Genomic DNA, 16,706 nt, shown 5'->3' on the forward strand with positions numbered 1-16,706 from the left:
ACCAATTCCATTTCCGAATCCAATTCTATTAAGATATTATAAATTCTTCTTATATGAGCCTTGTTCTGATTTTTAATCTGTATTATCAGATTTTCATCTCCTAATGTTATCCCCACTCTCTTGTCTAAATTCCAACTGTCCACTATTTGTAAATATTGAAACCATGACTGTAAAATGTTCTCTTGTCTTAATACCTCCAAAGACTTTAATTGCTAATCATTACCTGACCATATAAGTAATTCTTCATATGAAATTTTTCCAAAATTCATCCCCTTCGATATCCCCTCTATTGCATGTCCAGGAATCCCCCAAATAGGTATTTTGTAATTTAACCTATAATAATACTTCTTCCAAACTCGAAGTAGGGCACTTCTTAAAATATGTGATTTAAAAGCCCAATCAACTTTCTTATTAAAAATTAAGTATGCATGCCAACCATATAATAAATCCCACCCTTCGAGAGAAAGAATATTTTTATTTGTTAAATTGAGCCAATCACTTATCAAAGTTAAAGCAGCTGCATCATAATATAATTTCAAATTAGGTGCTTTAAGCCCTCCTCTTTCACGAGCATCTTACAAAATCTTAAACTTCACCCTTGGTTTCTTCCCAGACCATATAAATTTATTGATACCCTTCTGCCACTCATCCAAATTAGCATCTTTTTTTAAAATAGGTATCATTTGAAACAAAAAGAGAAACTTTGGTAGAACATTCATTTTAACAGCTGATATTCTCCCCAACAATGACAATTGCAATTTTTTCCAATTGTTTAAATCCTTTTGTACTTTTATCCATAATGCTCCATAATTATTCTTATATAATTTTCCATTAGAAGCAGTTATAAACACTCCCAAATATTTAACCTTCTTCACTATCTGAAAACCTGTAAATCTAACTAAAGTTTCATTATCCTTCTCAGTCATATTCTTAGATAATATCTTAGTCTTATTGTTATTAACTTTAAAACCAGAAACTTTTCCATATTGAGTTATAAGTTCCAATAGATAACTAACCGATTGAATTGGTTGTTGTAAAATTAAAACCAAATCATCTGCAAAAGCTCTCAATGTATAATCATTATTATTTATTTTTATTCCCTTAAGTAGTGTAGACTCTCGAATTTGAATTAACAAAATCTCCATTGTCAACACAAATAACAAGGGAGATAATGGATAACCTTGTCTTGTACCCTTTTCGATATTAAAAGTCTCTGTCAATCCCTCATTAATAATAATTTGAGCAGACTGCTGATGATATTTAGCCTTGAGACCATGTAAAAACTTATTTCCAAAATTCATTTTTTCAATTAATGAAAACAAAAATTTCCAATCTAATTGATCAAAAGCTTTCTCAGCATCCAAAAATATAAAAGCTGCAGGAATCTGATTATTCTTATCCAAATACTCAATTAAATTAATAATTTGTCTTGTATTATACTTCATATACCTTCCTGTTATAAATCCTGATTGATCACTATGAACTAAATCCTTCACAACCTGCATTAATCTATTTGCTAAAATTTTAGAAAAAATCTTATAATCTACATTTAAAAGAGATATAGGTCTATAATTTTTAGGTTCAGTAAGATCCTGATCCTCCTTAGGAATTAATGATATAAAAGCCCTCCGCCAAGAAGGAGGAATCGAAGCTCCCAACAATATACCATTAAAAAGTTCTTTTAATGGCTCTATCATTTCTTGACCTAACATTTTATAATACTTGGCCGTTAATCCATCTGTGCCAGGAGCCTTTCCAATCTTTAACTGTTTAATAGCAAAACCAATTTCCTCTGAAGTAATTGAACTATTCATCACATTTTGTTGTTCAATAGAAAGTTTAGGAAAATGTACTGATTATAAATACTTCTCTACATCTAAAGCCTGTATATTATTACTAGCATATAATTTTGTATAAAAATCTAAAAAATACTTTTTAATCAAATCTTGTTGATAAACTTCACTATCTTTATATTTTACTTTCTCTATAATTCTAGCCTTCTGTTTTTTATGTAATTGATAAGCCAACCACCTCCCTGGCTTATTGGCATTACAAAAAGTGTTATGTTTCATATAATGCAAATTAGTTGCAACCTGATCTGCTATTAACATATTAAATTGCTCCCTAAGCAAATTTATAGAAACCTTTAACTTATTATCCATTGGATTTAAAGCAAGACTCTTTTTTTTAGATTTAATCTCTTCTTCAATTTCTTTACGTTTTTGAATCCATTTAGACCTAAAAGCATTATTCATATGAATCAAAACCCCCCTCATGTAAGCTTTACTGGCGTCCCACACCATAGACATTGAGGTGCCCTTATTCATATTTAAAACAAAAAACTCCTTCAAATGTTCTCTGCATTTCTGCACCAGTTCCTTGCGTGTAAATAAATTTTCATTCATAACACTTTTTGTAATGCCAATAAAGATCTTCTATTCCCATCTTCCATAAATAACTCCAACCAAACTGGACTATGATCAGATAAAATCCTAGGAAAAATCTTTACTTTTTTAACCCTAGAAAGAAAATCAGTAGTAATCAAGAAAAAAATCAATCCTGGAGAATGATTGGTGTCTATCAGAATAAAAAGTAAAATCTTTTCCATTTAAATTCCTCTCTCGCCAAATATCAGTAAGTTCCAAATCATCTTTCATATCAAAAAAGGCTTTTGGCAATCTAGTTTGATTAAAAGTTTTAAAAGATCCCTTCTTATCCTTCCTTGTGTCCAAAACTCCATTCCAATCACCCATCAAAATCACCAATTTATAATCCAACTGATTTATTTTGCCATGCAAAAACTTATAAAATTGTTTCTGTTGTTGATTTAGAGCATATAATTCAACAATAAGGAATTTCTTGCCTTGTGATACCAACTCAATAATAACATATCTTCCTTGAGAATCAGAGTCAATTAGTTTAGCCAATAGGTTTTTTTTTTAACATAAATTACAAATCCCCCTTTTTTTCCCAGGGCAGGAGCTATAAAATGCAAACCTAAATGAGAATTTATCAAATATTTAGAGTCTTTCAAAGTTATATGAGTTTCTTGCAAACATATAACGTCATTGTTATGTTGTTTCAAATAATGAAATACTTTGTTCCTCTTCTGTGGTAAATTCAAGCCATTAACATTCCATGTCAGAAACTTTGACATCAGAAGCCCCTTGAAGCCTTTGAAGCGTAACTTGTAGATCAGCTGTAGAAGATCTCTTTGGTCTTGCTCCTCCCACAGGCTCTGTAACAATAGTTCTTTCTATTTTTTCACTGGCCTTTTGCTTCTGTTCTTTTTCCCTGCGCCTATGCGCAGCCCGAGTCATCCTTTGTTCTTTTATCTCTGAAACCTGTAAAGCAGGCTCCGCTTGCAAATCACTGGCAATAGCACCTCCAATTACTTGTTCGTCTCCAGTTTTGCTAGCTTGAGGGGATACGGGCGAAACAGCCTTCAGAACGGTAGAATAAAAATCTTTTGCCTTTAACACTGTATTTAATCTGTAACACGTTCCTAGGTAGTTCACCACTATCCCAGCTGGAATTTCCCATCTAAACTGGATTTGACGACATTTAAGCTCCTCCGATAAAAAAGTAAAATCTTTTCTTTTTCTTAAAAGAAAAGGTATTTCTTTTAAAGTTATAACATCTTGATTTGCAATTTGGAATCTCTGTTTGTAAAAAGCTTGTATAATTTCATTGCGAATCAATCTTCTGGAAAAATATATAACCACATCTCTTGGTAAATTTCTTTGTCTGGCAATCCATGAGTTCACTCTAAAAAAATTTTCAATCCCATCCCAGATCTCTTCCGGTTTCCATCCCAAATTAAAAGCAATATCCTTAACCACCAACTCAATTAAATCTTCTTGTGGGTTTTCTTTCAAACCCCTAATACGCAGAGCTAATTCCATATCCCTATACTGTGAAATGAGTAAATCATCCTGTGTCATCTCTATCTTGTGCTCTACTTCATCATCTCTGCATTCCAATTTCTCTGCATTTTCCGTCACTTCGTCCAGTCTATCGTCAATTCTCTCAATATGCACAGCAAGACCTTGAAAAGCAAACACAATATCATCCCTCATCTCTTTATTCTTCTCCTCCAATAATTCTGCCATTGCAGCCCTCTCCGAAGCCAATTTAATATCCAAAAGATCAGCCATCTCTTCTTTAATATCTGAAGCAGTTTGTTTTAAAACATCTTGTATATCTTTAAGTGAAAAAGCAGGTGGAGGAGGAGAAGGAGGGGGCGATTTGGGCTTAGTTTGAGAGACAGTTTGTGTCATCGGGGAGGAAATAGAAGCTTTTGAGACCGAAGACACAAATCTTTTTGAAGCCATTTTTGAAGCAATATCAATAAAATTACAATCTTATAATGTTGAATTAACAGTCTTATAATATAGATAATAAGAAAAAAATCCCCCCCCAAAAGAAGAAAGTTCTTGCCTTAGAAATCGAAAGTTCTATTAACTTTGTTGCAATAAGTAGAAATAGCCAAATGCCATCTTTAACTTCCATCACTTTCCCTTTCTTTCTTCAAACAAAGAATCTTTTTTTTAAAAAAAGAAGAAGATGTTGTTTCCTCAGGAGTTAAAGTCTTAAATACTCCCAAATCTAATTTCTCCTGGTCAGCTCCATTTGCTTTTAAGTACTCATGATCTCACTTTAAAAGGCAGATGTGGAAGTGGCGTTTAGCTTTGTTCCAATAATTCGGAACAAAGGCGACCTGGAATGCGGAGTAAAACTCGGGCTACAAGGGAACTCTACCCTCCGACTTCCCTAAAAATATAGGGGTCTCGGGGAGCTCTACCTTTACCCAAGAAGCTCTCCTCTTCCTCTTCTCCCAAGGAAAGAGGTTTTAAGCCGCGGAACAGCTGATCTTCACTGTCCCCCCCCCCCGGCTTTTACGCAATCCCAGGACAGATGGCTCAAAGAAAGCCGCCATCGGCGTAGCTGAGCGCCACCGGAAGTCCGCATTTTTGATATACACAAATGTATACTGAATTGTAATATTTTGAATATTTGTAGGATAACCAAGCCTCAATCTCCATAATAGTTTAAAATGTTAAATTAGATATTCAAGCCAAATGAATTTCGTCCTCATATACACTTGGTGACTGCTTCACACATTTAGAATAGACAAAGTACATTTGCAATTATGTTTTTCTTTCCATTATCTTGAGGTGTGGTGTAGTATAGTGTGCTGAAAGGCTATCCAACTTGAGGTATCCTGTACTGAGAACCTATTGTTCATATGGGATTCTGCAATCAGATAACTTAGGAGACAGGAGAAATCTTTAGTTCTCTTTCATTATACATACTTCTAAACAAAACTCCTATAATATTTTGGTTGATTTTTCTCTGTTTAATGATAGAATAAAATTACATATGACACTAATCTACAGTATATGAAGTTCCCAATCATGAGTTTGAAAATCAGATTTCAGTTCCTGTATATTTTTATATATTTTTTAAGCACGTAAAGCATTGTAAGAAGGTTTGATGTATAACTCATAATTATTCTTGAATCTTCCAACTGTGAAGAGTACCCTATTGTTCATCTTTCTTTTGTGTTTTAGCTTAAGTTATTGTTATTGTCCCTGTGCTTTGCTTACTATCTTCTCTATTGTTCCAGAAAACTCATTTATTAAGGTATGAGTTATGTGTAACAAAGAGCTATGCTTTGCTGTATCCCAGTTTGACATATGTCAGAGGTCCCCAACCTCCAGTCCGAGGACTGGAACTGGTCCATGGCATGCCAGAAACCGATCCACACAAACTAGCAAGGCTCCATTCGTGGGATGCAGGCAGCACCCAAAATTATGCCCCCTCCAGTCCACGGAAAAACCTCTCTCCATGGAACGGGTCCCTTTTGCCCAAAACATTGGGAGCCATTGACATATGTAATTTGGGAATTAATTCTATGTAAGAAGGACGTTTTACATATTGGATTTTAGAAGGAAGGCTGCAGGTTGAAATGTATTAATGGAAAGTTTTATTATTGTAAGTTCTATACAGTATTATTGTGCAAATTTTAATTTTAAGATTAGGTCAGTAAAGCACATGAAAAATACCTGTAGCTATTTGTGTTCGTTTGAGAAAAATCTCTAATAGGATGTTGAACCATAGTGCTTCATTGACTTAAGACTTTCTCCTGATATGTGCCCACGTTGAAGAAGTAATTGGCTAGTGAAATAAATATCACACTGCAATATTATTTATATATTTACTTAGAATTAGAGTCCATTTGACCTTCAAAACATCTCTAGGCAGCTTGCATTTTTTTAAAAAATAGAAAATAATAAAAAGAATTTGGCGGGTCCAGATAAATCAGATTTCATTTAACACAAAACACAACAAATGACTATCTCTGCACCATCACTCAAGCCCTAGGAGAACAGCCAAGTTTTTAAAGACATCTAGAACATCATTAGGATGTGAGCCAAAGAGATACCATGCCAGAAGGCAGTCACTATGTCAGAGAAGGTCCTAACAGATGGCACTGTTTGACTGAAGGAACTTGAAGCACACTATCAGTGATCTCCTATGCATACTTATTTATTTTTTAAAATAAAAATAAAGGTTTACAAGCTTTAATAGATGCCAAACTGGAAAGCCAAATTTTTAAAGGAATTTTTTTTATGGTTGATTGCAAAGTCTACCCGATGTTTAGACTGGATTTGGTATTTTTATCCATCTATCAAGCCCTTCCCAATGATGATATCATCGTCATCATCATCATCAGCAGCAGCAGCACATAAATAAATATGGATTATGGGTGATCTTCTAGCACACTTTCTTGAAACTCAAGGAATTTTTAGAGATTCTGTGGATTTTTATGGAATCTAGTAGATTGATGGTATTCCAATTGGAATTAGCGATTGTGCAACACTAACCGGAAGTCCTGCATCTCAGCAGTTTCTGAAAAGCTGCTCTGAAGGATCAGAGGTTCTCTGAAACAGCATGGAAAGTAACCACTGGGAGTTTTATAGAAAAGTAAAAATCAGCAAAACAATTATTTAAAAAATTCTTTGCTATATCTCATTCTTTTGCATGGAAGAGCAAAGTTAGCTCCAATAATACTTTGTTCAGTCTAAATTTTGCTTTTAACACAGTTCATTTACCAGATACTGTGCAAGTAGTTATTTCTCAATTTAACCATGGACTACTCTGCGTTTCCTGAGACAGGTTATTTCATGCCGTCTCAGTTTCTTCTCTGTAAACCTACAACTTTCTATTTCTATATCCCCATTGTAAATACAAAAAGCTCTTGATATATCATACTAATAAACATGATGAGCATTATTGCAACAGTATAATACTTGACAGATAAAATATCATTTGTTATATAATTCAACTTTGTTTGTCTCCAAGCAAAACAGAGGAAACTGTACTGATAAAGGAGAATAAATATAAACCAACTGAAGCCCTCCAAAACACCTTAAGTAAACCAAAAGACCCAGTAGCCTCAGAGAAAAGAGTAAAGACTAAACTAACCACTGCATAAGCACACAAGCAGAAGACTAGCAGAATGCATCCATGAACACCAACCAGCAGTCAAAAGACATTAATTTCACAACATATTAGCAGACTTAACCATAGTTTCAACTGGGAAACTGTGGACCATCCTAGACAAAGCCAAATCCAAAATTGCTAGAGAAAGAATTTCTGGAAGCCTAGGACTCTGACTAATCGGCCATCTGTAGACACATAGACATAAATAACATCTATGTATTATGCAAAGCAGACAAGCCAGAAAGGGAACAAAATGACCAAAATAACTTCCCCCTTCAGCAATCAGCATTCAGATGAGCATAGATTAACACCAGATTGAGAGTGAAGGTTCATTGTCTGAGCTTGTGGGTTGGTTTCCAAATGTTTTGTTACCAAGCTAGGTAACATCTTCAGCAGAGTTTAGGGCATGTCAATATTCTGTTTATAAGGGCTTCAGGTATGAGTATGCCTTGTGTTGGGTCTTGTGATGGATCAGATGTGAATCATCAGTGAGTCTTGTGATGGGAAGGTTACATCGGTCAACGTCACTGGGAGGTAAACTGCTGGTGGTGGGGCTTGTGGGGGTTGATTGAGGCTCGGTGCTTTCTCTGGTTGGCTGTGTGGTTGATTTGGATTCTGATGGGTTTGTAAGCTGGTTGTAGGTCGACATGTCTGTTGATGGAATTGCTTGTGGAGTGCCTGGTTTCAATAAACTCATGAGTATGGCAGGTGGCAGCATGGCCAGTACCAATCGAACTGATACTCTTGGGTGTCAGTGTGGGTAGAGATCAAGGATTTGGGATCGTGGCTTTTGATTGCCAGCCAGTGTTCATGGATCCTGGTTTTTAATTGATATGATGTTTGTCCCACGTAGAATTGATTAAGATTAAGATCAGGCCAATAATTAAGAAGTAAATAATACCCCAATCAATACCTGCCAAACAAGCTAACAATAAACAACCCAGCCAAAGAACCTACCAGACCAGTCCCACCAACACTGACAGCACAAGAGCACCAAGGACCCCTCAGAGATAATTGTAATTAATCTCTTAATTTCAATAGATTTCTGCAACATCTTTACCTAACTTGTTTTTAACATTACTAAGTTTTTCTATTTGTTTCATGTGACTATTCAATGAGAATTCATGATGGTGTTTTGAATTTATCTTTCTATGAAAGTATTGGCTATACTTTCAAGAAAATTCAAGATGCTAATGAGGCTATATTTGCATCACATTGTACAATGTGCACAAATACCACATTTTTCGTGGTTATTTTCCATCCATAACACTGCCTGTCTGACTAACACTCTGTTATCTGCTTAAATAACTACTATACCTAGAGTTTCCTGGAAATGGTAACATATTTCAGTTAAAAAGAGTGAGGACAGACCTCTAAATTTTACAGAAAAAGTTGCTATTTTTTGTATTAGAAAATAGCATAAATGCCTACTGCAAACTATAATGACACAAAGGTAACAAAACATGTGTTGTGATGCATCAGGTTACATATTTCATCAATAGCCCTCAATTATTTTCCTGTGGAAGCCTAAACGGTAAGATCATAGTATTCTCAATTGTTTCTATATTTGAAATACACAAATGCAGTAATTCCATGTTTTCTCCCTTGAAAGAGCAGTATTTGAAATCAAACATCAGTGGATGAATCTTTGTGATATAATACATATTTGCGCTCAAACCTTGAAGTACTTTGTTTTTTCAAGCAGCTTCAGTTGCTTCATTTTGCAAGATGATTTACAGTGCGTTCTGCTTAGCCTTTTCCTCAGTGTCATGCTTTCTTTCACTGTAAATCAGTTGTGTGTGTGTGTGTGTGTGTGTGTGTGTGTGTGTGTGTGTGTGAAACAGTATAATTTTTTCCTGAGAACTCAAGATAAATTATGTCAGCTCTTCGACCAATGCAGAGGTGTAGTCAAGAAATTCAGCAAATTTGTCATACACAATCTCCCTTTAAATAACCTATTCTCAGTGACCCTTAACTATTCAGTGATACCATAGTATTTTATCATCTTGATAACAGATGAGTGAAAATTTTGCAAGGAGAAATTCCATCATCAGAAATTCTGGTTTGCTTGTGTCTCTAATCCAAGCATTCTGTGTGGTAGGGAGCTTCTAATAGGAAGCAGTGGTTTGGCATTACTCATCCATATACTATATAAAGTATATTTGGGAATCAGCTTTCACAGAATTATCATATCTAAGATGCAAAAATCCAGACGACTAGGTATCAGGAAAGAGACCCAGAAAGCTATAACACTTTGCTGCCCACCTAGTGATTGTCTGCTTTTTTTTTCCAGTCCCCATCAGCTAATCTAATGGTGCTCAGTCATTTTAAATTGATTGGTCTGTTGTGGTTCTAACACATAACAGGTGTGAATTAATTTAATCCTCACCCGAGTTCTCAGCGATGCTGCTTAAGTAACAAAGTATAGATAGTTCTTGTTTGGCAACCATAACTGGGACCAGCAATTCAGTTGTTAAGTCAGATGTTCATTAAATGAAACCTCAAAGGTGCTTACGACCTAATTTCAACATTCCAATACAAAGATTGGTTGCAAAGTTAATTTTTCATTACCATCATAACTACATGTAGTAGCTAAACAAGGCAATTGTTAAACAAGGACTACCTGTAATCCTATCAGTGAAGCTACTTTTCCATTCACTTATGTAGATACTCACTAACTCAGTCTTCTCTTTGTTTCTATTTTCAACTCTCAACTTTCCTTTGCTGGTTGTTTGTTTGTTTATTATCATTCAAATTTATATAGCCACCCATCTCTTACATATAAAAAGGGAATAAGGGTAAGTGAGCGAAAGCAACTGGCATATGCTAGCAGAAAGAAAGTGATTGAGCCCCAGAAAAAGAAAATAGCAACCTCGGAAGATATCAACACAGCAAGAGACGCGTGCCCTTTAAGAACAAACCAAATAGAGAAAACGGACGGACCGATGACTAGATTGAGAAGCCAAGCGCAGAGCCATCCGGCAATATAAAAAGGACTCCCAGTAATTTTGTATTGTGCTTTGATGATGTCAGCAGTGTTGGCCGACGAAAGCTTAGCTTTAGCTTTTGTATTAAACAGTTTTTGTTTTAATATTATCCTGGTGCTCGGACTATTTTATTTCTATTATATGGATTTACCCAGGATTCACATTTTTAGAATAATTAAGTATGTATGTATGTATGTATGTATGTATGTATGTATGTATGTATGTATTTCTGGGTGACTTAATAACAATTAAAACAAATATAAAAACAACACCAGTACAACAATTTAAAAAACAAGAAAACAATATAAATGCATATTAAAATCATAAAAATTCATAGCCAAGGCAATCATATCTAACAATAACATCCAATGCAAGTACTGGACAGTATCCCAGGATCATAGGAAAGGCTAACAGGAATGGGGCCAATCTAATCTCTGGGAAAATGATCTAGGCTTTCCTCCTAGGTCTCACCAGGTGACACTCTTAGTTGATGAGACCTGGAGCATGAGCCTATATGTCCTAAACTGGACAGATAAATGCAGTTGGGAAGAGATGGTTCCTCACATGACCCAGTCCCGTTTGCACAAGGTGCTATGTATTCATTCCTTTTACAATACCAGGGTTTCACATTCATCTTAAGTACTGGAATTCCTGATTTATGATGAATGTATTTTTATGATTATAATCATGATTTATCACTTGTTGCTTGTATATACACTGAGAGCTTATGCACAGGAGACAAATTCCTTGTGTTTCCAATCATCCTTGGCCAATAAAGAATTCTATTTACAAATAGTGTACAATTGCTATACTGTGTTTCTCTAGTTTCCTCTACTCAAACTTTCTTGTCCATCCTGGAATGTCTTCAGCTCAGTATTCCAATGGATATATGAGTGGCAGTTTAGTGAGCCGGAAAAGGTCATATTGTCTTTAAGGGTCGTATCTGACTTTAATGAACATTTCATGATCTTCCAAGATTTAGACTTGTTATTTTCACATCCACCAAACACCTAAGGATCAATTGGACTTGGCCTAGTATGCTAATGTGAGAGTCAGCAGAAATTATTCCACATCTTCATTTTTTAAACACTCTCAATGTATTTTCAAAAATATTTTAAAATTCATCATGCGGAGATTACAAAAGCACATTTGCCCTGCATTTATATCCTAGACTGCACATATTAATAAGCTTTTTCTGAATGTCAAACAAATGTGTGCTTTATAACCATGACTATGTTGATGAATGCACAAACCTAACATGGAAAAGGTGCACATAACATGGAGAAGGTGCACAAGATATGCAAATATTCACTAAGTCTTCTATATTACTAATATAGTAGCATATATTACATATACCTAAATAAAAATTATTATAGGGTTAAGCTGAATCCTGGCAATAATAGTAATTATAACAATTATAGTATCAAGTAGTGACATCCTATTTTGTAGTCTTATAGTATGGCTACAGTAACATAGAATTAAATACAAGTAATGCAGTTTTTTTGATCCTCTAAGGAAAAAGTGTGCACAAGGTGCTATGTATTCATTCCTATTGAATACTCAAGGTTTCACAGGCTCATCTTAATTACTGGAATTCTGATTTACAAATAGTGTTTTTAAGATTTGTCACCAAAGTTGTTTTTTGTGTATTCTTAAAAATATGCAATATATACATCTGGAAACACACTTATTAGGGTTCCCATGACAGCTGAACATGCCCTACTTTGAAGAGTCTTTCATTGTAAAATGGAATAAGTCGGGCTGATAAAGGTGACTTGATCATTTATGCTATCTGTAATAATCAAGTAGGGCAGGCAGGAAAGTAAATAAAGCACTAACACTTGTTATTTCTTTCTTGAAATATTTTGGCAGGATATCTTACCTAAAAGTAAAAATGCATAGGAACCTGGATGTTGTCTTTGTCCAGATCAGATAATCAGTCTACCTTTTTTAGTTCTGTCTGTAGTAACTAACTGTCTCTGTTCAGCATTTCAGACAGTAGTCTTTTCCCCTTGCACAGAGAGATACTGGAGACCTAAAGTTTATTTATTTATTAGGATTGTGTGCTGCCTATCTCATCTAGAACTGGGACTTGTGATCTTCTGCATAAGAATCTGAGTTATATCCCACTGTGACAACAAAGTATAACAATTAACATAGCATATAAATTAGCACAGGTACTGCTTTTTCCGGGATACCTTGAATATTTATAGAGACAAATCATTCTTTTAGTCTTATCCCAGGCTTATCTCTTTGCTCTTCCCATCTTACCTCAGCCCACTGCAGAAAACTGCATTAATGCCCTTGGTTGAAGGAAAGGTTTATCTTTTGCATGGTGCTCTGCCCTTGCTAAGAAAGTGACATTTTCATTTTGTCTTTTGCTTTTAGATTGGACAACGGTAGGGATTCTCTTAGGTCACAGGGCATCTTGTATAAAAGAAACACTTTTCAATAGTGCTGACGCTGTAGGAAAGCTTACTGAAGCAATTGAAGGCAGAACCGTTTTCACAAGAATCCATGTATGAAGGTCAGTTTTCACCTTGACTTCTCTGAAACAGGAAGAGGAAAATGTATTCTCTTGCAGAACCAACTACCTGTGTGATATAAATACCTGACGATAATCAATGGACTGTGTACAGAAAGACTTTCTTTTCTACATGATGCATAGCTTGATTTTGCTTAGCTCTGAATTCTGCTCAATTTTGAGGATATGCAAACAAAATAACATTGGGCTTGATCTGGTTGCAGGTTAGCCCATTACAGTAGATATGACCATGGTGCAAAGTTCAATAGGGACACTCCAGTGAAGTTCCTTCTACACTTACTCTCTTTAATCTCTCCCTCTCTGCCTCTCTTTCACGCATGTATCAGTTGAAAAAAAAAAAGAGGTTATACCTGATTAGAATGAGGTAGCAGTTTTAGACTGATCTCTCTCAAACAGTTCTTCCATATATAGTGCATGCCAATTTCTATGGCAGTGAGGTTGCTTTAGTATGACAGTAGTAGCTATTTTAAAAGCTCTTAGGACCTAAGAAGCAGACAACATGAGAATGACATTAAAAATGGAGTGAGACCTTGAGATAGGAGACTTTAGGACACACATAAGGTTTCTTTCAGAAATAGGAGATTAGGTGAACCATCACAGAAGAATTATTAGATGGCTAGGCTGGAGATTACCACCTTTGGTATAATATTTCAAGAAAGTAACGCAGCTGCACCTGTTCTTTAAGGTCTGTTTATCTTTAAGTAGCACTTCAAATGTGAAAAGTGTTTCGTTGTAGAGAAAAACCCTGCAAAGCACATATAGTAGCATTGCCTGATACAATCCAGACTGGAAAGCTATGTCAGGCAAAATTCTCACTTACCTGTAATGAAATACAGGTGTATGCAAAAGAAAATTTGTAAAATCCCTATCTGGGATAATCCACAAGAAAATTTGGATATTTTTACCTATGGAAGTGCTTTTTACATATTCATACAGTCACAAAAACATTCAGTGCCTTGCTGTCCAGTGGCAAAGGGAGTCACTGTTTTTAGAAATGCCCACATTTATTATAGCCTGCTTCAAAAAACATTCTTAGATTCTTCAGTGATGCTGATGCTAAGCAATCAGCAAAATTGAAATCTTTTGCTCCCTCATTACAGAGTCATATTCCCTGCATTTTTGTTGTTACTTTTAAATGAGCTAGTAGCATTACTGTAGTTAATTGCTTTAGACAGCAAATGGAAGAGCAGGCAGGGACTTTATTTATTTATCTGTAGGTCTAGTGGAATTTAATCAATAATAAATGATAACAATGATTAGTCCCCTGATGCCAAAATGAATTAAACTTAGTATTGGCAGAAGTGATTTAATTTTTCCAATTTCTGTTCAAGCTTTTTGAAAAATATATTAAAAGTTTCTTCCAGCATATGTAAGCTTTATTCTATTTTGTGAAGGGTTCTAAGTATAAATGGACAATAAGCCATTAGATATTAAATATTTAAACTGATAGCTTTGCACTTCTTAAAATATTCATATATGCAAACATATGCACAAACTCAAAGATTCTCATTTTTGCAGTTCAAGAAAAAGAAATGTCATAACAGCTATGATTACAGGTGGCTTTCTGACTCATATGCTTGCTTATTTAAAGAAGACAGTAAAGTAAGTGCAAAGGAACTGCCTGCCGATAATAGTTCGTTTATATGCTAGTTTAACAAACAAGGATGTTATAGTATGAACTGGGCTTATTGTATCATAGAGTGTTTGTCTATTTAGATCGTGAATTAATAAGTAATTTACTTCTTCCATTCATAGTGGGTTGATTAAATTTATTCTATATTCTATGTTTTATTCTATTTATTAAATTTATTCTATATAGACATACAATAGTCTATGTCTATAGAAGTGTTTATAGTCAATAAGAATTGTTTATTTTCACCCAGGAAATAGAAAAAAGCTGCTATATTACAATGGAGATAGAACAGAGTAAGTGAGGTTTAGTGGCCAAATGCTGGATTTGTTGAATGTGACTGGGGAAAGAAAATAGGCAGATACTATATTACATGTATTTCATTTACTATATTGCATTAATTTATTGAAACACTCCAATCCTTGATGCTTATATAGGTGGTCTTCATTTAACAACCACTTATTCAGCTACTGTCCAAACTTCAAACGACTTTGTACAAGTGTGCTCATAAATAGTCCTCAAAGTTCCAGATGTCGCAGCACCCCCACATGGTAATTGCAGTGTCCCACAGCCATGCAATCACCATTTGCAACCTTCTCTGTTGGCTTCCAAGAAGCAGTCAATGGTGAAGGCAGCAAGAGGTTGCAAATCACAGCCATGTGGCATTCTCGTTTAACAACCTGTAATGATTCACTTAACAATGGGGAAGTGCTTGAACAGTTGTTGCTAAGCAACATGGCCATGTGATGTCACACTTTAAAACCGTATCATTTAGCAATAGAAATCCTGGTTCAATTGTCATTGTTAACTAAAGACTGTCTGTATTGTGTTATAACGCAACAGTCCAGGAATTTCAGGAATTGCACAGTAAATGTAACATATGTGGAAATCCATGGCATTTTCTAAAGAAATTTTAGAAAATAAGTACTAAATTCTAAAGAATTTTCTAAAATAAGTAATAAAGGCAAGGATGGATTTCATATTATGGCTATGAATGGTTTGAAAGTGGATTCCTTAGAGGAGAGGCATGTTTGAAAGACTGAAAAAAAACACCAAGAGGCTTATGTGAAGTCTTAAAACACCTCTTTCAAATATTTTCTTATGGGTATAGTGTTCTAGTATATAGTCCCAACTATTACTATATTCCAGAATTCCCTTGTTATTTTCTTTACTTGATGCACTCAAACATTTTAAAATACATTGAAGCATCATCTTTGTTTATATATGCAGTAGTTTGATTTTGCATATCAAATATTAGCGGCCTAAAAACAAAGAATGTATGAAATGCAAATGTAATATTTGATCTACATTTTGTAGGTCAAGCAGCATAGTTACTCAGTGATATTAAAAGGTACAAAACGGCAGAGTTGTTCACTAACGCACTAATATATATTAGCTGTCAAATAACATTTCCTAATCAACAGATACCTATACTATGCATATTAATAAGCCTACACATACTCACATAAGAGATTACCACTAACTAGTTATAATGAACAGAGTGACATACCATGTTGAAAAATGTTGAGTTGTGACCTTTATGACTCTATTTTCCATTAGCAATTAATAGCACTGGATCAATTTTGCCAATGTTATTTTCACAGATGAAAAAAAAGATTTATTAAATTGTAAAGCAAAGATCTTTCCGATCACAAGGCATGTCTTTTATGTTCAGGAGAAAATATTTTGCCGCAGACTATCAAAGCAACCCTTTCAAAGGCAGAATAATTTTTACTTATGGAATTATGTAAATGAGTATTGTATTAGCCGAAACGGTCCATTTGTTTATGAGAAAACTTGGCAGCAGTGGGCAAGGCAGGGACCAAACATACATGGAACTGATGCTATTCTTCCTTTTTTTTTTTTTTTTGGGCCCATTATATTCCCCATTTTCTTTTTTCTCCCCTGCCTTATCCCATCTTCTCTCTCATCTACCATCCATTATTAAGTCTATACAGCATATTTTTCAGGAAGCCTGCATTGGTAGCACAGCAGCTCTTCCTTAAGCATTTTACTGCTAGCAATGACTACTTCT

General features: G+C 34.8%; 1 protein-coding gene across 5 annotated transcripts in view; it reads left to right on the plus strand.

The window, feature by feature from the left end:
• The window catches only part of ST6GALNAC3 (ST6 N-acetylgalactosaminide alpha-2,6-sialyltransferase 3), a 317,603-nt gene that overhangs the window by 161,219 nt on the left and 139,678 nt on the right, over nt 1–16,706 (plus strand). For 3 of the 5 annotated variants that reach the window (XM_039327186.1, XM_039327187.1, XM_039327183.1), the window contains exon 2: nt 12,885–13,023. The exons of the other annotated variants lie outside the window; for them this stretch is intronic. In XM_039327186.1, the coding sequence (XP_039183120.1) occupies nt 13,018–13,023 (6 nt within the window). In that variant the 5' untranslated portion in view covers nt 12,885–13,017. The remainder of the gene's footprint in view (nt 1–12,884; nt 13,024–16,706) is intronic. 5 annotated transcript variants of the gene reach the window in all.

Source organism: Crotalus tigris, unplaced genomic scaffold, assembly GCF_016545835.1.
Source record: "Crotalus tigris isolate CLP2741 ecotype Arizona unplaced genomic scaffold, ASM1654583v1 scf7180000024358.1859470, whole genome shotgun sequence".
Lineage (NCBI taxonomy): Eukaryota > Metazoa > Chordata > Lepidosauria > Squamata > Viperidae > Crotalus > Crotalus tigris.